Here is a 26062-nt window from a genome sequence, read left to right on the forward strand (position 1 = left end):
AAAGTTTTCTTTTCCAGTCCAAAGGAGAATTTGACAACTGTTTTGAAATGAACAAGAAATCTGAATTTCAGCCCCTTGCTTCTTCAACAAATACCAATTAGAGGATAGAACCACATGCTGGTTTCTTTAACTGGTTACATAGATGTTGATGCTGATATTGATACTGATGATGGTGATGATGAGGAGAAAGAGGAGGGGAGAGGAGGAGGAGGGGGAATGAGACAGAAGAGAATTAAGCTTGTTGCTCAAGAGAAGTTTTGCTTTAATACGGCATTTGAAAAAGAAATGGAAGCAATTATTAAATTTTTGAATTTGACTATGCCAAAACACAGTGAGTATATTGACTAGAAGTTATAAAGCAAGGTTAGAGAAATCCCTTGACTTGGTTATAAGTCACTTGGATTGGCACTAAATGCATTGTTTTCACTATGGGGTTGGTATTACAGTGACCTCTGTGATATGGTCAAATGTCCCTCATATGTCTCATTATGTTCATATAGCTATGAAACTCTTTTACACAGCTGATTACAATTCACACCCATAATGTTAAAAAGAATAAAAAATAAATGTAAGAAATAAGATGCAAAAATATGCTAACAATGAATCTTTATGAGCATGGGGTTTTCTTTGGAAAATGATGATTGGGTGGAAATTATGGGAAGTTTTATATTTGATTGTAGACCAATGTGGGAACCTCTGCTATAACATTGGATATAGCACAACTATTTTTATATGAAAATCTAAAGCTATTATTTTTTATTATCTAGATTCTTACATATATTCTCACTTATTAGCAGGGGAATTTAAGCATTTTTATGGAGGGGGAAAATCCCAGACTCAGTTATATAAATACGGAAGGACTCCCCATACCCAACTTCAACATGTGTATCTGAGGGAATCTGGTCCTGCTCACTTAGGTTCAGTCATGAGAACAAGGACTAATAGCTCTTTTTCCTGCCTTAAAAGTGCCCAGAAAATTTCTTTTGAAAATGTTAGAGTCCCTTAAAGGCAGAGAAATCATGTTAAAGTCTGAGTTGTCTTGTAGGCTACTAATATTTAGAACTTACCCAATACGGCACTCAATTAGGACAGGCATGTAAAATGTTAACATTTGTATTTTCCTGCATTCAAACACATAATAGGATCCTCTGTCTACAATAACTCAACTTAATGCACGAAAGGGGGCTGAAGCTCAAATATAAAACCCGAATAACAAGAAGCCACCCAAACATTAGGAAAGGATGTGAGTTTTGCCTTGTACTTTTGTCTGCAAGCCTCAAGCCATGCAGGTGTTCAAACTTGCTCAAGGTTGAGAAGACTCCCATTGGACTTATTAGTCAATATATGTAGTGAATGATCTGAGAGGTGGAGTGGCCCATCCTCTGAGTGGATGGATATTCTGAGGATTAATACTCAGCCCTCTTGGCCTGATACATATCTGACACTATTTTGAAAAGTGTATATACACCATCAGCATGTAATAAAGATATGACAGATATGAAATATGGAATCCATTCTCATTTTCCATATTAATGAGAACAGTTCATTTATTTGGGACATTGAGTCACTTTTAAGTAAAATGCATACCTTGAATAAAATGGTGCAATATAAACCTTAGATAGCTAGTTAATACGACTAGTTATTTTAAATTTAACATTACACAAAGATGATGTATATTTGTAAATTGAGTTAAAAGTGCCCTGATGGACATAATTAGACTTCCCCCTGCCTCCCCCCAAATGACATCTTTTTGGCTTGTCCCTTTATAATTATTGCTTGGAAGACTGGAATGTGGTCTTTGTTTATAATCAATGATTCCCATAAAGGTAGCCCTGTAGCAGCACATAAAATAACCATAATAATTTATTGTAATTAAAAAAAATGTGTTTGTGCAGAAAGCACCTAACAACCACAGCTTTGGTGAATTCTTTCCCTAATTCTTCGATCAGCACTGTAATGTGAGCAGATCTAAAATATATTTTCTAATAAGTGCCTTGCCTTTTTTTTTTTCTTAACTACTTGGTGATATCCTAATTAACCATGCTCAATTGATTGCTTTCAAAATAAGAACTAAGAGCTCTCATCTAGTCAAGTGGAAGCTAATTCAACTCTTTTACACTATGGAAATGATACATGGCACAAACACACTCATTCCCACACCACACACCCACCATATGTGGTTTATTAGCAATCTCATATTCTGGGTCTCCTAATTTTAGTCAGCATCTATAGTTTGGTTGTCATATTTCTATGGATTTTTGTGTATCATTTCTCTTTTAATACTTAGTGTGAATGTTCATTTTTCATTCACAGATTGAAATTATTTTGGGATTTTTTGTGTGTGATCATTTGACAAACTCTGACATCCAGGAAATATGCTGTTTCGCTTGGAAGAAAGCAAAAGAATACATGGGAGAAAACAAACTAATATCAGGCAGAATCAAACTCCAGCCATTTCATGTCTTAACCCAATTGCCTCCTTCTTTCTTCTTTTCAAGTCAAAATAAAACACATCTAATTTGAGTTGACAAAACACTTAATCATTTGATTAAAAGATTATAGCGAGTAGCCAGAGCATCTCTGTGCATGACGTTATTCTGCAAGAAGACAGGGTTTTCAGGTCCTCTTTACTGAGCTTCACATGAGCACCTTCTCTTCTCCAGTCACATGGCTAAGTGAGAGTAGAGGACACAATATATAACTGAATGTCATACACAGACCCGGAAAGCTGTTTTCAGCATATGTAAATCTCAGTCTAGGCATTACACAACCGGAGTTTAAAACGGTACATATAAATCATCCAGACTTAAGCTTCTGAGGAAACACAAACCGTTCTCTAAGGACATATGAGACCAGAACTTCAGAAGATGCTGTCTCACTGTGGGATGGCAAACAACAGCGGCTGGCGGACCACCCTGGTGAGCAGTAATCAACAATGCAGTGGCCCACTTTATACAGGCGTCAGACAGTCTGTAAGCAAAAAGGCAGAGCTTCCAACTCAGACAAGCCCTGCTAATAAGTGGCTCCCAGTAAAAGGGCAGCGGGGGGGGGGGGGGAGCCAGCTCCAACATATGCAGCAGGTCTCATATCACAATCTATTTATTTCTTTTGTGTCCCACCTTGTTTCATATGGAGCACCTCCAGCAAGAAGGTCACCTTGAAACACCCCAAGCAGTGGAAGAGAATACCTTCATGCTCTCACAGCCTTTCATGTCTTTAATACAGAGTTGCACTTATAAATCTCATCACATGCCTGTTTCGCCTGCTGGCCTGTGAATTCCATGAAGTCCTGTTCATCTTACTGTCTCTAACTTTTAACATAGTGTGTGCTTAAGGCGTCGTTCAATATATAACTGGTGAAAAAGTTGTTTTATTCTAGTACTGATCTTAGCCATCTGGAGACTCCAGACAAACCACATTATATGTTTCAGCTTCAGTTTCCTCATCTAACAAATGGGAATGATGCAGCTATAACAATTTCACACAAAAAATTAGAAAAATAGATGATATATTTGAAAATATTAAAAAAAATTAAAGCATGTGTTTACAGAGTTCAGGGTTAAGCGTTTCTTGCTATATAAGCTAAACTTACTGAATAATATAATTATTAGATGATATACAGTATTTTTTAATTTGACCTACTCTAACAAACAAAAGCTCTTTAATCTTATGTTAAAATTAGAAAAAATCTTAATTTTATAACTTATACAACACATTTAATGATAAAAATAACAAAGCAATTACTTCAAGAAGCATTGAAAATATTTCTGTTTATTTATAATTCTGACTTCACTTCAGCAAAAGTATCCTTGTGAGTGCTTATACCTGCTGTGATAAGTAGAGGCAAAACCACATTTTGTCAGTGTGGGCAACTTGCACAAACTGGGTACACAAATAGAAAAATAATGCTGAAGAAAGCATAATTAATTAATTCAAGCTTCAAGATAAGATCACTGGATCCTGCTGACCCTCCATGTTAATCAGTTGATTGATTAATTGCTACAATCATAATAATTACATGGTGCAAATCTAAGTACACTTAATGACAGTGTACACTTGGAGAAAAAGTTCTCTTCAATCTGCATATCTTTTCTCATTCTTGAATCAAAGAAGTTGGTTCCATTTACTTTAAGGATAACTTTTGGTTTACAGAACTGGAAAGCTTATGTCAAAATTATCCAAGGTTCAATATTGCTTATCCAAATTAGCCATTTTTGGTGATTTCTTAATGCTCTGTTTAAAAATTTAAAACAATATCTCTCACCTATGAAATAGGACTTTTATATTATATATATTCATAAAATAATATTACTCTTTTTAAATGTGGCAATCTGATTTTTTTTGCTGTACTTTTTTTCCTACACAAATGCACATGCAGATGTACAATATATATCATGGAATCTTCAGTTTTTCCAGAATTTTTATTGTGACCACTTTCAACTTCTGATCAGCTATTCAGTGTTCCAATAGCCATATTTAGTTGGGTGATACTGAAATAATTTCTTGGAGCACAAAGTTACTTTGAGCTGTCTCCATCCTATGTAGAGAATAAAGCCAAGAAAAAAGTCAGTTCATTAATGGTCTGTGTTTGGTCCAATCTTCTACTGTATGTAAAATAACTCATCATCACAGCCTCACTATTTGTATCAAATAATTTTCATCCTCTTGGTCACCTAGGTTTAAAACCTGACCATTATTGTTTACCCAAGTTGTTGTTAAATCTTTGCAACTTATTTGTCATCTTTCTTATAGGCGCCTTCTTTTATTCTTTCTTTCACAAAATAGTCAAAGATTTTTAAATTGGTGAGGGGCACTGAACTCATCTAGCTTCTTCAACTTTTGCATGCATACAAAAAACCTGGAGAACTTGCAAAAATAGATTTTGGGCTCCATTCCCAGAAATTGTTATTCAGAAAGTGTAGAATGGGGTCCCTGAAAATGTATGTCTAGCAAGATCCCAGGTGATTCTGATGCTCTCAGCCTATGGACAACACTCTGAATAGCATTTATTCTATAACTTTTTTGGGTCACTTATCTTCTGAGAATCTTGTTCCAGAAAATACATAGGTGGACATTAACACAAATTTGGCCAACTGTTTGGGCAGTGGATCATGAACCTCATGCCCATCTATGGATCTCAATTTCAGAATTTTATATAGTGTAATTTCATCATGTTACAGAGAGAAAAAACTGGGTCACTTGCACCAGTTTACATGGATTGGTGGCCAAGTACCGTTCCAGGTAGACAACACAACAGGGCTTTCTGCCTCCTATTTCTTATCTTAAACACACCCTGCCAATTACCATCAACATAATTTCTGTAAAACAGTTTTTTACTAAGTAGTGACAATGTTTAATGGTATTAAAAAGTTTAATGGGGTTTTCATTGCTGTAGATTAAAATTTAAACCCTCTGTAGTACTGAATTATCTGCAACTTATTAGTTAATTTATTGACCAAATATTTACTGAGTAGTTTTTCAGTGACAGGTACTGTGTTAGGCAGGAGGCTGTGGGATCTACCTCCTGCAATTTATTATACTGGCATAACTGTAACTCCTTTCCCTTTTCTCTGCTGTGACCTCCAAATATTTATTGCATTCTACTCAGATTCTTCACTCTCCCTAAAATACACTCATTTCAGGGCTGGACATGTGCTCCTGTTCTTTCCCTAGCTGGCTCTTTAAATTCCATAAACACTGAATGACTCCTTTGTGAAGTCTTCCCAACCACTGCACGTTCATCTCTCCCTTCTGTAGAGCATTGATTCTCTTCATCACTTATTATGCTGCTAGATCACATGTAGTTGCATGTTCTTCTCTAGTTCATGGAATTTACCTCTTACTTGTTCAGTATATCCTTCCCACCCCCCACTCTCCAGAAATGCACACCTTGGCTTGAGGTAAGATGCTGTGATGTCAAGATACTATGAGAAGAGCTGCTCTGCTTGTTTTTGTTGTTATCAAGGACAAAGGACTGACATCAGTGGTTCTCAAATCTAACCACACATTGGAGTCACCTGAGGCTTTGCTCACTGATTTTTAGTAAAAACTTCTCAACTTCACCCCAACCACATTGAATCAAAATCTACCACAGTATGTCCAGGAATCTGTTTCTATGATGGAGATTGGGGTCAGAATCACAACATTTGGAAACCCTTTAGAGTGGTTCTGAGATCTCTTACAACATGGCCAAATGTCCTCTTTTTAAACTTTTTTATTTTTAGTTTTGTAATCATTATGAATACACTTATTCTTAGTATAGAAACTTGAAGAACATAGAAAAGCAATATATATATATAACAGGGACTGTAGTTATTCAGAGACATTTGTTAATATTTTGAACTAAATACTTCCAATCTTTTTCTACTTATGTTTACATACATATTTTTAAAAAAGTTCATACTGTACATGCTCATGCTCCCATTTAATATTTACTGGACTCTTCCCTTGCGAAGTAATATTTTCCACAACACAAAATAACAGCTGTAGAATATTTAATACAGAAATGTGCCATAATTTTAGTCTCCCTAAGTTTGGACATATATGTTACTTTTGCATTTTTCACTATTATGAATAACATTTGAAAAGCAAGATTGTACACATTCTTGTGCATAGCTCTGAAAATTTCCCCAGGTAAGTTTCTAGATAGGTAATAGTCAATACAAAGGTATGCATATTTGTAAACCTTTTGATGTAGAGAGCTAAAATGTCCTCCAAGAAAGTTGTAAGAATTCCAACTCTAAGTAGCTAACAGCTCTTGCCTCATCATGAACTCTAGCAGGCATTTCATCTACAGCCAAGTGTTTATATCATCAGCAGTTTTTTATAGGTATCCTCAACTTATGCCCATATAGTCTACTTTACTGTGTGGCAATTGCATATTTTATGAAGGTTATTACATTTTTGTCTATCTTCCTTGTGAGTTGCCACCCATGTTAGAGAAAAAAAAACCCTCCAAAATAATTAATCTCCAGAAATAAACTTTGATGAGATGTAACATAAAAGCTAAAAACCTGAGGCAGAAGAATGCTATTTCTTTGGGCGTTACTTTATTCTAGCCATCTGTTTAACAAATATCTGGTTCAAAATAGTTCAATTAAAACTGATGGCTAATCTTAATAACTTCTACTTGTAAATGTCAGCAAGACCAACACTGTGCTACTCGTGTAGTCATATCATGGCAGTTGAGGTGCCAGTAAATATTAGGTGGATACACAATCTCTCTCTATTGATCTTTAACTTCTCAGAACTAGTGATCCCGAACACCCACTGCTAAGCAAGGATGCAAAATGCAGTGCTGTTTACTACTGGGAAAGCCAAAATCTGGTGCCAAGAGGTTCATAAATAGTAATGAACACTCTTGTGTCAAAAGTGAGCACTATTTAACAGCAAGTAAGGCTAGCCATTGAGACACTTTGCAGCTGGAGTTGTTCCACGGTGAGGGAACAGAATTCATAATGGCCATAGTTGTAACACCAGATTCCGGGAAGGCAATTGACTTCCTTCTGCAAAGTAAACGAAAGGGAATGGCTGCTCACACATGGTCCTGATGCCACCGACATAAGAAACTCAGCAACAGGAGCCACAAAATAGGAATTTGGTGGCAGATGGAAAGGTCTGTGGGAAGTGTCCACCCAGCTTTGTTTGGCCCATATTCTGAAACAACTAGAATAAACACTTAGTGTCATAATTTATACGCATATCAGTACCAATAAATCAGAATCATGCAAACAGTCATGTTTATTATATTCTTGTTGCTTAATATTCATGGCAGTAATTTATTTTTATAGTACAGTTTCACTGTTCTCTCCACCATTGCTCTGCATTTAAGTCTGGAAAGTGGTCCTAGCAAGAGTTCAGGTAACCCTTTGAAGACTGCACAAGTTCACCAGCTCAATCACAGTACTTTATTCGCTCGTTTAATTTTCCCCTTCCTCTTTCAGAAACTTTTTAACCACCAAGATGAAATCTGTAAATTATCTAGCAATAGTAGTTTGACATATAGAAAATATGAAGACTAGAGTCGGCCTATTCCTCTGAAGGTAGCTGTGTAACAACTTACAAGACCAATGAGGGCATTTGGAGAGAGGTAAGGGGTTAATTCTTCAATTTACTATCAGTAAAATGGTTAAGACTCAGTGGTTCTCAACCTTCCTAATGCCGCGACCCTTTAATACAGTTCCTCATGTTGTGGTGCCCCCCAACCATAAAATTCTTTTCGTTGCTACTTCATAACTGTAATTTTGCTACTGTTAAGAATTGTAATGTAAATATCTGATATGCTATATGTGTTTTCCGATGGTCGTGACCCACAGGTTGAAAACTGCTGGGTTAAGTCAAGCAGTTTCCACCTCTCTTATTCACCTACTCACCAATCCTCCCCACACCCCATTTCAGCAGTCCACTGCTATGTTAAAGGAGGAATTATATGAAACAACACCGCCACAAAGCACGGTATGTTTATCTATTCACCTAGCGCTGGAGCTATAAAGATGAGTAAGACATGGTTCCACTCCAGAGATGCTTAGGTCACATGAAGAGATGGAAAAATAAATATTGTGTAGTTCTATACCTAGACATAAGACAACGAATACTCAGTTTCATACTTAAAAATTCAAGAGATAATTTACAATTAACTGTCAGAGAAAAGAGCCACAAACATAAGAGCCTAGAAAAGTAATTTTATAAAAATGTTTTCACCATTATTAATATTCTCATGATCTGTGTACTTTACTGTGTGTTTGCTGTTTCAAACACACTTGAGGATATGTTTTCATTGATTTTAGAGAGAGAGAGAGAGACAATGTGAGAGAAACATCTATTGGTTGCCTCCCATACATGCCCCAATCAGGAATCGAATTGCAATCTGTATGTGTCCTGTTTGGGAATCAAACCTGCAACCTTTTGGTGTATGGGACGGCACTCCAACCAACTGAGCCACCCAGCCAGGGTGATGTTAAACATTTTTTAAAAAGAGCACCATCATTGACTGTGAGTGGACATAGCAGTAACATTTGAACTGTATCTGGGTTTTTTAAATTATGAATGTGATGGGCTGAAATAATGAATTTATTTTATGGAGTCCATGAAAACACATTTCTAGCACATGACATGAGAGGCAAGTGATGCTGTGCTGCAGCCCGTCTTTCAATTAAACAACATACATGATGAAAATTGTAAGGAACATTATAATGCTATTTATTTTAAGATTTTTAAAAATTGACTTTTAGAGAGAGAGAAAGGGAGAGAGAATTTAGAGAAAGATTGATTTGAGAGCAAAACATCGATCGGCTGCCTCCTGCACACCCTCTTTCTGGGATCGAGCCCAAAACCCGGGCATGTGCCCTGACCAGGAATCAAACCAGTGACCTTTCGGTACACAGGAGGATGCCCAGCTAACTGAGCCATATGTCCAGGGCTATGATGTTATTTCTTAATTCACTTGCTGGAAAGTGTAATAAGGACATTTTTCTACATACACTTTAAAACATGCCCTTCTTCATTTGCTAGGTGTGTTTGGTATTTACCAGTATTTAATTTTATTTTTAAAAGTTTTTCAAGTGATGTAGGTGAAAGAATGAGCACCTATAATGACACCTTGGGTACAGAAAGCAGTGACAAATTTTGTTGATTTCATTTTAAATTGAATAATCAAGACAGAAGCCTTTCTTAAATAATGGGGTGTTGAGACCAAGGGTCTGAGCAGAGAAATTTATTCATGTTGTACTTAGTTTCCTATCACTGTAGTTCTTGACAACATAGTCTTTATCTGAATAACATCTAAATCTACTAATTATCTCATTTCTAAGTAGACATTTGTTATCACTTTGTCCAAATCAGGCAAGACTGTTAGTCTCATGGCTAAAAGTAACAGCTTTGGAATCTTCTAGTTCTGAGTTCAAAACTCAGCTCTGCACCTTCCCAGCTGGTAGCCTTAGCACGCTAATTAGCACCTATGAGCCCCAGTTTCCCAATTTGAAATAATGGGAACAATCATATCGGCACAAAGGAGTGTTATAAATATTAACTTAAATGGTAAAATCTACACATAGCATTTGGATATATTCAAGTGAAATATGGTGAGTAGAGCACAATTTGGAACTGTAATTATATGGAAAGTTACAGGATTTATTTTTACATTAACCCTGCTCTATTAATTTACAATATTTATAATTTAAATTAATTCCAAAAACTGTCCATAAGTCTAAAGGGTTCTGCTTTATAAATTTGAACAGTTCTTTTCTACAATTCTTCTTACTGGCACAGTGTTTAAAGTTTTCCCCAAAATATAGTAAATTGTTCATCTAATCGCTCCATTGTCCCAGTGGCTTTCCAGTCTCTGTTACATAATTTTTAAATGTATGTTAGGGCCCAGATATGGGCATGGCAGATGATTGCTCAAATTGCAAATATCATAACGCTGAGAGGAAGGTTGAATGATGAAACTGAAGGACTTACAGTTAAAAACTTAGGTTTTGGTCCAGGTTTCAGTTGTTATATGACTCAGGTGAGATAAGTCTTGTGAATATGCAAAATTTAAAACGTAAAGCCAAACTCCCCTGGTGATGTTATTGTCTTGACACCCTGGGATCATGAGGAAAAGAGCACAATTGCACAAGGTTACATGCACATTTCTGCATGTAGGTTCAAACATGTATGAGGGAGAAATGGGTAAAGGTGACACCCAGGACTTTAAATTCAATTTAAGACCCCAAGAACATAATTAAATAGTACTAATAGAGCTAAATCTTGTGTTGAAATAATATAAAGACATAAGGGAGGAAAGTTGATTGTGCACTGAGAAAGTTGTACAACTAAAACACTCCACTGAAGTATGATTTCTGTTGTGAACTGAATTTTTGCTCCCCCCTCCCAATTCATCAATTAAAGCCCTAACCCCCAGTGTGATGGCACTTGGAGGTGGGGCCCTTGGGACGTAACTACGTTTCCTTGAGGACACAAGGTGCAGCCTCATGATGGGATTAGTGTGTCATTGAAAGAACAAAGAAAGGAGAGCACTGAGCAGGGATTGGAGCTTATATTTTAAATATTTTCAAATATTAAGGGACTGTTAAAGAAGGATGCTGTTTTGATCCATGTGCCTTTTCTACCTTTGTTCTAGCTGGTCTGTCTATCCCGTTTGTGGAGAGCTCAGGGTCGTCTGCTTGGCTAGCACTGCTCTATATGTATCCAGGCATCCAGCTCTCCGAAGTCCTGAGAATTACAGACTTGAGCATCATATGCAGTGGGCTCTGAGCTCTTCCTGTGTGTAATGTTTGCTTAGGATCATTCTATTTCTTCCCCCTGAAACATTTTCATAATAGAGCACAGAGAAATAGAAATTTCTGAAAAATTTTTTAATGAGGTAGTAGTTCCTTCTTAGGTGAAAATTAGATACTCAGAAAATCATACACAAGAAGTGTCAAAGAATAATCCTACTAGTGAGCTCAGAGTTAGGAGCTTGGAGAAGGAGCCCAAAAGATTGTTGATTTCATCTGCTGGTAAGACAGTATCAACCCACAACTAGCACAACAGATGGCACTAATTAGGTCTGCCCACCCATCAGTTGGCAGAGGAATAGGCTTGAGATCTGAAAGAGTCAACCTTTTACCTGCTGGACATGCAAAGTGAGAAGAAAAAGAGAAAGGGGCCAAGAGCTGATTGGTTAGATAGCAATCATGGTCTCAGGGCCCTGGCATTTGAACTTTTACAATTTCAATTTGCTGAAAAAGAAAGGTATTGCATAAAATACAAGTGGGGAAGGGGTGGATCTTCACATTTAAATAGAAAACTATATAAATAAGTCAATGAAAGGAAAAATGTCTCACAATTAGCCAATATAACTTTTTTTACAGTTCATGAAGTTTTAAAAATAGGTTTGCTTTCTTTCTTCTAAGCATATTATGTTTACTCTTAAAACCAGCACTGCTACTTGTTTTCTATAAGACTGTCTTCATTTTCCATGTTTATGTTTCCCAAAGCACAGGTAGAAAATAAAGGTATGAGTCAATCCTTAGGAGGAAACTTCATTCTCCAAGTCACATGATAATTCTCAGTGAGGAGATGCCGTGGCTCCAGCATGAGCAGTATTCCCCAGGAAATGTGTAGTACTCCAGCAGACATCACATCAAAAGTTTAATTCTCCAGAATAGTAAGGAGTGAGCCAAACGAAGAAATGCCACATTTCAAGGAGCCCATGATAGTATTATTAAAAGCTATTGAAAGAAAATCCCTTTAGTGACAGAGAGGTGAAGAACTAGAGTAAAGACAGGGCTTGAGCAAATGAGAGCATGTGACTGAGCGTGAGCAAGTCAGAGAAAGTAGGGAACGGGATCAGTTCTCATTCTGTACAGTTTTTGTTTGTTTGTTTGTTAATCCTCACAGGAGGATAATTTTCCCCTTGATTTTAGAGAGAGTGGAAGGGAGGGGGAGAGAGAGAAACATTGATGTGAGAGAGCCACATCAACTGGTTGCCTCCCACAAGCACCTCGACATGGGCAGGGAACCCGCAACCCAGGTAGGTGCCTTTGACCAGAATGCAACCCTTCAGTTTGAACTACTGAGTCATGCTGGCCAGGGCTGTATCAAGTTTTGAAAACAGCTCAAGAGAGGTTACTGTGGAAATTATCCTGAGATAATTGTTAAAAAATAATAATAAATAAATCTATCTTTTTAAAGCTAGACTATCATAAGTCATGAGAGTTGAAAAGAAAAATCTGAAACATTCCTGATTTGGAAAACAAGTGTGTGTGCATGTCTGTGTCTGTGTCCCTGTGTCTATGTGTGCGTATGAGCAAGGTTAACTTCTTGAGTACGTTTTATTTGATAACCCTTTTAATGTTTTTAACTGTAAGAAAGACTTACATTGTTACAAATATTTGCACAGGCTAGTGTTTAGCCTACCCTGCCACACCATAAGCTCCTCACCTACCAATGAGTCTGTGACCTTCACAAGCTGAAATACAGGATATATATACTATCAGCAAGGTAGCTAATTTCCCAACAGGGAGGAGGGATGACTATGAAGTTGTCTCTTCCAGTGTCACTGAATTTGACAGATTTAGTAATATTTAATAGACACAAGACAGTGTCATGTTGGAGAAAATGGTAAGCCTCTGGGTTATGATTTTAAGATGTACATTCTAGAATAAAGTGACAGACTTTGGACTAACCAAGTGGGGATGTGCCTGGGAAATACCTGCACAACAAAGGAGAAATGTTAGGAGATAAAAGAAGGAAAGTGGGAGTTCCTAGATCATGAAGCAATAGAATATCCTGTATAATATCCTAAACATATTTGATGTGGTTTGGAATTCTAGAAAGAAATTTCAAAGCAGATTAAGAATAGTCATATGTGTTGCTTAAGGTGGCTTTACTAAAGGAATGGAAATGCTTGTGAGAATGGACCAAAGGTCATCTGGGAGTTTGTTCTAAGGACAGTCTGGTTGCACTCTGATTTAATAATATGAGCTAACAATTACTGAGTACAGTGTGCCAGGAAATCTGAAAGTGCTTTGTCATGATTAGCATTTCATCAAATTCATCCCAACCCCCAGGGGGAAGGTACTACTTTTACATCATTTCACAGATGGGAAAATTGAGGCTAAGAATTGGCTCTTATAGGTCTTGCAGGTAGTAAATAGTGGAGTCATAGTTGAATGGAGGTGGTGGTATGCCCTGCAGGTAGAAATTTTGGCTTAGCTGTTGAGAATAACCTCACTGAGAAGTTAGCATGTAAGTGGCCATCTGGGGACATGCCACTGATAGAGAGATTGGGCAAAGACCCTCAGTGCACCTGAGGAACTCAATTAAGAGCCAGGAGACCAACAGGCATGAATGAGGCAGTCACGGCAAGAGAAGTGTGGGCCACCAGATCATGTAAGATTTTGCAAAGCTCACAAAGAATCGGGCTTTTCCTCAAAATGCAATCAATGCCAAGCCAGCTGCAGCATTTGGATTATATTTATAATCAGAATCACACTGGATTGAATGAGAGAGAAAAAACTTACTGGGGAAGTAGGAGATGTAGGCAGTCAGGGATGGAAGTGGGTGGGGACAACATTTTTTGGAAGGCCCCTCAGTGGTGATCACAATTCAGTGCTTGTGTCAACCCCAAGAATGTGAAGTGAGGCAGGCGTCTCAGTATGACAAGAAAAAGATCACAAACCCTCAGTTTCATCAGAACCTATTGATGCAGTGAACTTGATAACAGGCAATGAAATCCAGTGATGTAAGTCTACCATGAGAGGAATGGGTCAAGATAACTGTTTTGCACTGAGGTATTGAGGTGAAATTCTGCATTTTGTTATACATCTTTTGGCAGCACGTCTATTCAGTGGGAGCAGGAATGCTCAGGAAGCTGACTCACGAAGGCCTGCTGGCTGATTGTTCAGCTTGAAGGTTTTATTGCTTTGAAAAGTGATCTCTTAAGACTATGGAAGAAAGGAGTGCAAGTAAAAGAAAAGTTTAAGGAAAAACAAAAAGACAAACACCACATTTTCAATGGAGCTAATGTCTTACCACTCAATTAATTTCAGAGTTAAGGACCAATTTTAGTTCTGAATCCCCTTCTAGTTTTACTTATAAAGGACTTTTCATTAAGCCAAATTAAGTAGATGGAGGTCCAGTTGTTTATTGTCTACCAACTAAAGCATTCCTACAAAAAGACACCTGTGCAAGCCATTTGGCTCTAGTCAACTATTTATTTTTTACAATTTAATTATGAATATAATTAGAATGAGTTAAGAGACAAGCTGGGCATCAGCTATAAAATTTTTAGTCTGCTAAACACACACACACACACACACACACACACACACACACACACACTGATTAAAAAGCAACCACAAGAAAAAACTTTGCCAAGTCTGTGAGAACGTTAGCTCGCACTGGAAATTTTAGTAGAAGGGGGCTATTTGTAAAATCTCTCTTTATTTTAATTTCAATCTCCTTAAAATGGTGCATGGAGGATATTTTTATACTACATTATTTTTACATCTCTGGTTTCTTTGTGGTGACCCTTCAAACCCTGCTTTCTACTTTCTCTAGTTTTAAGGCAATTTGTCACTATCATGCTTTACAGTTTAGTGACTGTTTGTAATCAAGTGCCTCACAAGCTCTGTTTCTTTTCTTCCAAAGTGTCATCATGAAGTTGATGATGCATCAGAAATAGTTTGAACAAAGGGCAAGAAAAAGTCAAGAGTAAAGGAAATATTTGCAAATATACTTGACTGGCGTTTTCCCCCACCCCTAATTACTACTGAAAATATACTTTAAAGGTAAAATGGCATAATGGCCATTGGGGGGGAAACATTTGGACATGCAACAGATGCTTTCTGTCATAGGGCAATATCTTTAATGTAAATCATTTTTATATGAGGATGGTGTGACTGACAGAATATAGGAGTAGTTAATATACATGTCATATATATGACAGATAGATTAGTTGTATTTAAGAACTAGGCACGGGGTATGCTCTACCTTTGGTGATAACAGCCTGCATTTTAATGGTGCTGAGTCAATCTTATGGATACCATCGCTTGCAATTTGTTTTACTGCATAATTAATCAGTGTTTCCAAAATCTGGGTATTCAAAGATATATTGTCTTCAAATGCATGTGTGACTACAGCCTTTAAATTGAAGACATGTATATAACATTACTAATATCTATTATATACATATGTAAATACATACATACAAGTATATGCACATTTATAAATAAATATGATATATATATAATAAGCATTATATCTAATGTTTTCTTAAGAGAAGCTGGAAAACATGACAAAGAAATTTATGTTAGTATTAATATTTAATAATTCATATAATAACTAAATAATTAATAAGACTGTTTTGATCAAGAAGTTAGCTTTGATTGCATTCCCATGATGGGAAATATATAGAACACTACTCAGGGGTGGGAAAAAAGTAATTATTTTTATACACAAAAGGCAAATTTGGAAACTCAGAATACAAGTCAACAAATACAAACTCACATGCTCAATCATGAGCACCAAAGAGCTGAAGAGAAGAACTTGACCAAAATGAAATCATCAGATAGTCCTTGAATAAATGACCTTTGGTCCAGGCTTGAGTCAAACATTTAAGCCTATCCCTCACAAATAATGTATAACACATCTTGTAGGTAAATGTGTGAGGTAAATTCTCTGTACTTCTCTATTATCTACTAATCAACCTATAGTTTCACTTACATGTCAACTCTGATGATCATTTGGATTTGAGAGAAGAAAGGTGAAAGTTGATGGATTAAGAGCATTTGTGACATGAAGGTGGAGCAGGTGCTACTGGCAAAAATGAGGAGAGGGGAAAACATGGAGTAGAAGGAAAAATGGCTCCACAAAGATGTACACACTTTAATTTCCAGAGGCTGTGAATATGTTACCTTAGGTGGTAAAGGATATTTTTTAGGCATGATTAAGAACCCTGAGGTGGGGAAGGTTTTCTGGTTATCTGGGAGAGCCCCCTGTAATCACAAGGGTCCTCAAAAATGGAAGATGGAGGTGAAAGAAAGTCAGAGTGAGGTATGACTATGGAAGAGATCTGAGTAATGTGATGTCATGTGTGACTGCTGCCTGTGAAGGTGGAGGAAGAAACACTAACAAGGACTAGAGGCTGGAAAAGGCTAGGAAGTGGATTCTCCTCTGGAGTCTCCAGGAAGAAATGCAGTTCTTCTGACACTTTGCTTGTAGCCCAGTGAGACCAAGTGTCAGATTTCTGCCCAACAGAACTGTAAGATAAGAAATCACTGTATTTGAAGCCACCAAGTTTGAGGTAATTTGTTATGGCAGCAACAGAAAACTAATACATATCTCTTCTAGGAAACAGTGGCTCCAACTCAGGAAGCAGAAAGAAATTCCTCACTGAGCACCCTGAAGCACTCCTGGATGCGACCATTCAATATGAATTAAAAAGACAGAAGGTTCCAGAAAGGAGGTGTCCTGGAAAAAACAGGACTCTGCAATAGTGTCAGAAAAGAGTAAGGACATTGGAAAAGAAAAAAAGAAAGCAAAAAAAAATAAAGAAATTACAAACTCCAGAAGAAAATAAATATAAAATCTATACCAGAAAATTATCATCCAACTACAAAGAGAACCAAATGTGGCCAAGAGTTTCAGCATTTGGGGAGTGTAATAAAATAGGCTCTATTTGACTGGGTGAAGAATACTAGTATTCTTTGAGAAGTACAGGGATTGTGACAGTGAACTCTAGAGAAGAATTCTTTGTGAAACCACTTAGACAGGCAGTGTTACAGACTTGTAACAATCCTATATAATAAAGAGGTAATATGCAAATTGACCATCACAGCCCTGCACAAGATGGCCACCCCCATGTGGTCAGAAGATGGCTGCCACAAGATGGCCAGCAGGGGAGGGCAGTTGTGGGTGATCAGGCCAGCAGGAGAGGGCAGTTGGAAGCGACTGGGCCTGCAGGGGATAGAGAGCAGTTGGGGGAAACCAGGCCTGCAGGGGAGGATGGTTAGGGGTGACCGGGCCAGCAGGGGAGCAGTTAGACGTCAATTAGGCTGGCAGGGGAGTGGTTAGCGGGTGGCCAGGGGCTGATCAGGCTGGCAGGCAGAAGTGGTTAGGGGCAATCAGGAAGGCAGGCAGGCGAGCAGTTGGGAGCCAGCAGTCCTAAATTGAGAGAGGCCTGTGGGATCGGGCCTAAACTGGCAGTCGGACATCCCCCTAGGGGCCCCAGATTGGAGTGGGTGCAGGCTGGGCTGAGGGACATTCCCCCCCCCCGCCCCCGCCCCGTGCATGAATTTCATGCACCGGGCCTCTAGTGAAAATGTAAATGCTGTTTATTAGTTTTCTAATGGGTCAAACTGAAGACTTAGAACAAACATCAAAATTTAAAGGCGTTAATGACCAATGATTCTGAAAGAAGGACAGTGAGGTAGAGGGGGAAGGAAAATACATTCACCTTACAAAGGGAAGTTAGAAGGTATTGTTGAATGTTGATGAAACAAGAAGCAGGTTCATGTGTATTTTTTTAAGACCTAAATGTATTACGTAACTATTAAATATTGCTGGAAGTGGAAGGAATAAGTTAATATTTCATATTCGGTACTATCCATAGTTGATAATTCATGAAGCAGAGATATTACCCGGAGTTGTAAAGGTAACCACTGGAAGAGACAAAAACAAAGAGTTAAATGAGCAAGCCCAGGGATGTGAAGTGATAGGGCCCAGTCCATCACTCTCCATCAGAAACGCCTCTGTAAAATTTGGATTGTTGCATGTTGTAATTTGACACAAGTGAAAACCTAGAAAAAAAGAATACCTAAACTTGAAATAGTTACTCATATTAAATAGGAAAATAGCATTGTGTATATCTAAATGAATTTCAAAAGGGTATGGGTGAAAAATTAGTTACAAAAATACAGTGGGGAATTAAAAATGTAACCAGAGAGGCTAACATTTGAAGAATAGATGTTTGCAGTATCTATTAGTAAATACTGAAACATTGCTCACTCTTGGAAAGTTCTACCTTATTTCTGATTGAAACTCCAAAACTAGTATTTCTGATCATTTAGTTTAATTCTAACCTTGTTATTTTTTTTAAATAGGAAAGGTTGTGGTTTTATATAGAATGATATAGGACATATGGTATAGGGTAACTTAACAGCCAGATATTTGGCAGTGCCTAATTAGTTATTCTTCGAGCAAAAAAAAATTTTTAGATAAAAATTCCCAGAAATGCAATGTAGGAAGATGGAAAATACTTATGTTTTAGAGCAGCCGTAGGCAAACTACGGCCCGCGGGCCGGATTCGGCCCGTTTGAAATGAATAAAACTAAAGAAAAAAAAAGACTGTACCCTTTTATGTAATGATGTTTACTTTGAATTTATATTAGTTCACACAAACACTCCATCCATGCTTTTGTTCCGGCCCTCCGGTCCAGTTTAAGAACCCATAGTGGCCCTCGAGTCAAAAAGTTTGCCCACCCTTGTTTTAGAGTCTGGAACCGAATGCTAAGCTAAATATAATCTTTTGAGCCATGTGAACTTGGGAACTATTTTGTGATTTGCTTTACTCCTCTAAAAAAAATGAATTTCCTTCCAATCATTTATTGAGCATCTAATATAGAGTAAGAAAAATATCTTATTTGATTCTGATACTATCTTTATGAGCTAGAAATTATTTTTCACATAATTTTTTTACTTCACCAATATCTCCTGCTCTGTGTTATTCTCAGGAAAAAAGGTGATATAATTATAAAAATACAATGAGTTTTTCTCCTCTCCATTTCTCAGGGATTTTAGAAAAATGCAGATATTAAAATAGAAAAGACACTGGTTTTTCTGTCTCTTTTCTTTGGATCTGTAGAGTTACCAGGACAAAAATTAAATGGCAATAGAGGTGAACTTGGTACATTTCCTAGGGTTTAGATGTACTGGAAATGTCCAGAGCCCTGCAGGCCTATGGTCACAGATTGTATTACCTGTCATAAAACCCTAGAGCTGTGTTTCTGTACCCAGCTCCCATTTGCAGTACTAAAAATGCCTTCAGCACAAGTCAATTCCAGGGAATTAGTCACTGCAGTCAGTGGGTTAAATCCCCATGAGTAACCCTGCAGGTGACCCAGTTGCATTGACCTTAAGTATAGAATTTCAGATCAATAACTGTGGTACTTGCATTCTGAAATGTAAAACAATCTCTAGTGTTTTTGTTATCCCAATGGGTATTATCAGACAAGGGATCACTATGGCAATTGCAGGTTCTTATCATATTAATGTTTGTTTTGGGTAAAAAAAAAACTATTTAAAAAAGTAAATGCCTTCTGTTCTCTTTTCTTGGAATATGTAATGATGACTTTCAAACATATAATGAAAATTAACAGTAATTCAAATAGCATAAGCAGTCATTAATTGCTTATACATGAAATAAAATTTCTTCCTCAGAGGTAAAGCATTCCAGATGGATGTAAAATTCCTTTGGTCTATTCACCTTTTAACTCTGTCATAAAAGGGTAACAGATCTCTCAATTTAAAAATGTAAAGCCTCCACAAACTGGGCTTGGGGGCAGTGAGAGAGAAAAGGGAAATAATGTTATAGTTCCCTGAACTGTGACATTGACTGGCATGGTGTTCTGCTAGTGTTTTAACCAAAGAACAGAAACCACTTCAATTATTTATGCCAATGGAACAAACTATCTTGATACAAGAACTGGTTATCCTCTAATGAGGAAGCTTATAGTCAAATAAAGAAGAGAGAAGAAACCAGAAAACTAGCCATTGCAGGAAGCCACTACCAGGCTGGAAAAAGAGGAAAATCCACATCACAAGACAGAAGCTGGAAGCACAGGGTGTTTGTCCACCCAAGCGGAAGCCATTGAGGAGATGGATCCTCAGGTAGAGAAGCGAACCAAGGCAGGGGGTGGGGATAAACTCATAAACTGGCTGGTCTTTTCTCCCCCCACCCATTGCTACCGACTGCTGGTGGCTTCTAAGAGCTACAGTAGAGCTGGCTAAGGTCAAGCTTCCGATGGTAGAGTGCAAAAGTGAAGGGTGAGAAAAGCCAAAGGAGCTCAGAGCCAGCATATATGGTCATCTCCCCTGTGAATTTATCTTACCTGGTCGATTCCTGGTTTATGCCTTTTGTAAAAAGCTAAGAATTCATGGACAGGTAGAGAGCTTCTCACTGTACAGATTTTAAAAGAGACAGTGAGAGATATGATAAAGCTCAGCACGCCTCTGGGACTGTATAAATATTACTATATTTAAATTTATATTTTGAATTCTTTTTTACTCAATTGGTGCACAATGGGATCAAAATACTTCCTCTGGTGTGTTTTCACTGTTGCTAAGGACCTAGGTGGCTATTCTCTTACTTCTCAAGTATGTTTCAATATGAATTATGACCTAGAGCTGAGTTTAGAACACAAAAACTAATTCCAAGGTTATCCCAAATACACGGGTTAGTAAGCATATGCCTCCACACAGCATCATACCATATTTCTCAGACATATTACCCTGTTGGTTACTCCCTCCACTTTACGTATTAAGTACTATCTTGAGTTAGGTAAAGCAAGGTTTCTCAAATTGATTCTCCTATTCTCCTTCCTTGAGCAATGAAGGAAATGTTGCCTTTCTCTTCATGTCTAAATGGATTTCTCAAATAAATAAGTATTTATGCGATATCTTAAAATTTTCACATATATATAAATTTTTGATATATATATAGTTGATTTCAGAGAGGAAGGGAGAGGGAGAGATAGAAACATCAATGAGAATCACTGATCGGCTGCCTCCTGCACACCCTCTACTGGGGATTGAGCCCACAACCTGGGCATGTACCTTTGACCAGAATCAAATTCAGGCGGAACCCTTCAGTTTGTAGGCTGATGCTCTATCCACTGAGAAAAACCGACTAGGGCACGATATCTTACATTTTTAAAGGATTTTCTTAAGCACCGTCACATTCGTTCTCACCATCACCTACTTTATAAGTGCTGACAATAGCCATCATCAGGACAGTCTGTTTCCCATCTCAACATTGCCTTGTTCTGACCATGCCAGGGTTTCTGAAATTCTGTCCAGCTTGAGCCTGAGTCATAGAATAGTACAGAGGTGGTCCTGCTCTTTCTGGAAATTCAAAGAACACCACCCCCCCCCCAACCTGGATTCTGAGGGCCTGCTTTCCATGAATCTTAAACTAAGGGAATGGCTTGCCTATTCAGATGAACTAAGGGGACCTTCAATGATGGGTATCCTACATCACAGCCTCAAATCAGCACATGCACAAGTATGTTTCCAAATAAGATCATCTTCACTTAAAAGTATGGGTACCATGGTGTGAAATTTGTATGACTTCTTTAAATGTGTCTAATTAGAGATAGGTACCCCAATGCAAGTCTCTCCAATTCCCTACCAGAACACTGTCCTATAATTGGGAACCATCTTCCATGCTTGTGTGATCCAAGACAGAATATCAGAATCAGCTGTTATGGAAATGTATGCTTGTTTATTTTTCCTTTATTCCTCCTTTTAAGTTGAGAGCCCGGGAACTATAAAATACTGTTTTCTTCCAGAAGCAGAAGTGCATGAAATGAAATGTTAGGACAGGAGATAAGAGCTCCAGCCTCACCTCAAAGCCCATATAGAGCACAGCTACTATATTCAACAAGAATAACAACACAATCCGAAATCATGAGCAGGCAACAAGAGAAAGAATTTGGGAGAGAAAAGTCTGCTTTATTCCTGTTGATATCATTTTGCCACAGCTTTTTTTGTGTGAAATAATAATGATAATAATAAAAAACAGAATAAAAGGGCATATTGAGGGGCTGTTCTCCAACATGGGCTCCCCAAGTCCCCACTCCCACTAATGGGAACACAGCATACACCGCCAGCCAAGATCAGACCTCCTAAGTAGAGCATTTTATTTTCTTGCAGATTTTTCTTGTTTGGACTTTAATTAAGCTCCTGCCAGGCTTGCAAGCTTTTTAATTTTACCTTTCTTTCTTCTTTCATTTTCCTCCTTGAATCAGTCTACTTGCCAGGAAGCTTTTTCCAAGCTGTCACAATTATAGGAAGTGTACTCTAAGAGATTACATTTAGAGATGAACTAGTAGTTGCTTCTCTAAGAACCAATATCAGAAGTTTCCTTGCATTTGGATTTTCATTCATTCATTCATTCATTCATTCATTATTTCTTAAGTGTATGTGTTTTATGGATGAGAAAATAATAGAAAAGGAAGCTTCTCAGAGTGTACAATGATAATTGGCTAGTTGAGTGATATAACTCAACCTCCTACAAAAGTCACCAGACTAGTAGAAGAAACTTGCCATTATTTAATTTAGTACTCACACTGCTCATAAGCAAACTATAGCTTTTTACCCATGTTGGTGGGTGAAAGGTGAGTGAGTGAGAAGGCGATGCCTCAGTCGATGATTTAACACTTCATTATGAAATGTAATATTTAATGTACCGAGGTTCTTTTTAAAGATCCTATTTGTACACAGTTATATTCATTGAAATTCTGAAAGTCTAAAGGAAGGGGTGGGGGTGCCAATGGTGACCCCTTCAAAACAGAGTCTATGAGAAGCTATTTTCATTGGAGGAGGCTTGGTGGAAAATTGGTCGCCCTAAATAGAATGCCTATTTTTTTTTATTAAAAAAACACACACGCAGGTAATATTACAGGGCCAGAAATAAAAAATAAGCCATCAAAAACACAAACACTAAACTGAAAGGTGTGGAGCATTCATTGGGGATATTATTATCTCTGTGATTGCTATTATCGTCTCTCTTATTATTTACTTAATAATTCCACGCTGCCAGCTCACTCCGCCAACCGCGCCTGTGTGCGAGGTACTTACTGATCGCTTCCACAAACCGCTCAAAGAAGCTGAAAGGGAAGAGCGGCTCAGGCAGCTCCCGGAAAAACATCTTCAGTGCTCCGGTGACAACGTGGATGTCCTCCCACTGGCTGTCGTCCAAATTCAGCTTCTCTTCTGGGAAAACACGAGGAGAAATGGAACAACTGGTTTTAATGAAACAATTACAAGACACTAATTATTATGTTAATGTTTGCCTACTATCATCAGCAACCGTTAACAGCCTTCTGCACCTAGAGGTTTGGTGCTGTGCATTTTTTTTCTTTCTCCTTTTTTTTTTTTTTCCGTAGGAAGGGAACATTTTCAATGGAATACCATCTGTAGGAATGCAGCTAACAAAAACACAAGACACACAAAGAGACAGCACCATTGACACAGTATGTCAGATACATTTATTCCCATAATGCAGCAGTATGAAAATTAGCATCACAGCTCAACGTGATTCAAAGCTATTTGGGTTTGAGGCCGAGGGGCTAAGAGTTGCCAATGATGGCCGGCTCAAGGGACCGGCCTAAAGGCCTTGCTGAGCCAACAGGAGACATATGCTAAACATGGCAATAGAAAATGAGTTATTGCTTTACATGTGTTAGCCTTGCTATGTACAAGGGAATAATGGCTAACACCTCTCTCTCTCTCTCTCTCTCTCTCTCTCTCTCTCTCTCTCTTTCTCTCTCTCTCCTCTCTTGCTGAATATAAAGTCAGCAAGGAATAGAATACTGAGTGAGAAAGGATATTAATTCCTTCTTACTGCTTCAAAAATATCTTTTTTTAGTTCTCATCTCATCTAGGAAAATGTGCCCAGAAACAATATTAGACAGACCCCTGTTGGCCTACGCAGGCTATGCAAAGCTGTCAGAAATGATAACACACTAAGACAAACCACAAGTGCTTACCAACTCCTCTCAGAAACAACGGAAATGCTTGCTTGGGAAGCCTGAGTGAGTTGAAACGTTTACATATTCAAGACAATAAATGCCAAAATGAAGTTTTTAGAGTAAATAAAGGGATGTCAGGTTATTATTTTTTTCCCCCTTTGCCCTCAATATGAAAGCCTGGAATCATTTTCACCCAAGAAGTGATAGACTAGGGTCTGAAAACGACATCCTTCCATACAGTTAAAAGGACGCAGGCACAAAAGCATTGCAGCTGATCCATAGTATTTGTCTTTCCAAACATGCGACATGGAAAAGATTTTGGATTCTGGGCTTAATGAAAACTAAAGCTACTCATTTCAGACAACCTGAGGGTTCACTGAAAAGCTGAATATCCTGGCAAGAACTTAACAGGTATTTGGTCAACTGAAATTTTGTTTCCTTACCAATGTCTTAGGCTCACATGCACATGCCCTCTTGGTATCAGTTTTTCAATGCAGAGAAGAATTTGTACGGAAATTGTAAAAAAAAAAAAGCTGAGAATTGCCACTGTAGGGAATCTCTGCATGAGCTGTTTTGCTAATACTGTTCATGTCCTTTTAAAAATATTAGCTGAAATCCTTATCAGATCTTTTTTCTAAATGGACTATTATTTTATTATTTCCAGGGCTAGTAAGTGATGTTCCTGCTCACCAGGATGCTTGCAATGAGAAGGAATGAAGGTGGATATGTGTATTTCAGACAGGCTACTTTTTTTTCTTCCTTTTCACTCTCCATTCCTACCTCACTCATAACACAATAATATGATCCACAACAAAGTCAGCAGAGGAGACCTTCCTTCTGCCCTGCAATCATTTTTGATTGATTGTATTTCAACAATTAGTCTTTTATTTGGCGACACACTATTGAAATAGGACGACAGCATCTTAGCAGGCCAGCTTTAAACAGTCAACTGTTAACAATAGCATCAAAAAGGGAGACCTGATGGGGTTTACTGTCACTTTAAAGAACAGGGTTTTCACATTGTTGAAATCTGTCAGATATTTTGAAATGTCCCTCTCACTATGGTGCCACACCCCCTGCGTGCCCTTATAATAAAATTGGTTTTACTCCTGATTAAATCATTTTCTCCCTACCCACCACCATACTTCTCATAATGGACCTGTGCGCTCTACAGCTGGTGTTCTTCCCATGGTACCAATTCTTACTTTATCTTTTAAGCACTTTGCTGCTAAGATCTCATGCAGAGTGCTTATGTTTTGTTAAGAGCTTCATTCTTAGAGAAATAGCTTAACACATGTTCTAAAAATGTTGTACAACTTATTGCTTAAAACACATTTAGAAAATGTATAAGTACTCTAGCTTTGGCACTGAACTTTAAGTGGAAACCTAAATACACACATACACATGCTCACACACACACAACTATCTCTACTAAAAATTTATCAGAAAAGTCCAACATAACATGCCATTTTGATACATAGGTTTGAGATTGTCAAAGGAAAATGTTCAGGTAAAAAAGAGAATTTCATGTTGAGTAAGAAAACAAGAACAAATAATTGTGACTAAAGGCAAATGCCATTGGTATTAGTTATGCTCACATGAAATCACTTAATTCAAATGACTGTGAAAATTAGAATATTTTAATATACATTAAAAATTACCAATCAATAAATACCATTTGATTATGCCCATTTGAAATGCAATGTAATATCAATAAAAACTTGTGTTGCTTAAACCTGCATTCCTACTCTAGATATCTATGTAATCTTCATTCAAAGAAAAACAACAATAATTTGTACCACTTCAACAAGTAGCTTAAAGAA

The 26062-nt window shown here is 37.6% G+C and overlaps 1 protein-coding gene across 1 annotated transcript in view; it reads right to left on the reverse strand.

Annotated features, from left to right (window-relative positions):
• The window catches only part of ARHGAP15 (Rho GTPase activating protein 15), a 676830-nt gene that overhangs the window by 115086 nt on the left and 535682 nt on the right, over positions 1-26062 (reverse strand). The window contains exon 12 of the mRNA XM_081095909.1: positions 23347-23481. Coding sequence (XP_080952035.1) covers positions 23347-23481 — 135 coding nt within the window. The remainder of the gene's footprint in view (positions 1-23346; positions 23482-26062) is intronic.

This window comes from Myotis nattereri (assembly GCF_964212035.1).
Source record: "Myotis nattereri genome assembly, chromosome: 7".
Classification (NCBI taxonomy): domain Eukaryota; kingdom Metazoa; phylum Chordata; class Mammalia; order Chiroptera; family Vespertilionidae; genus Myotis; species Myotis nattereri.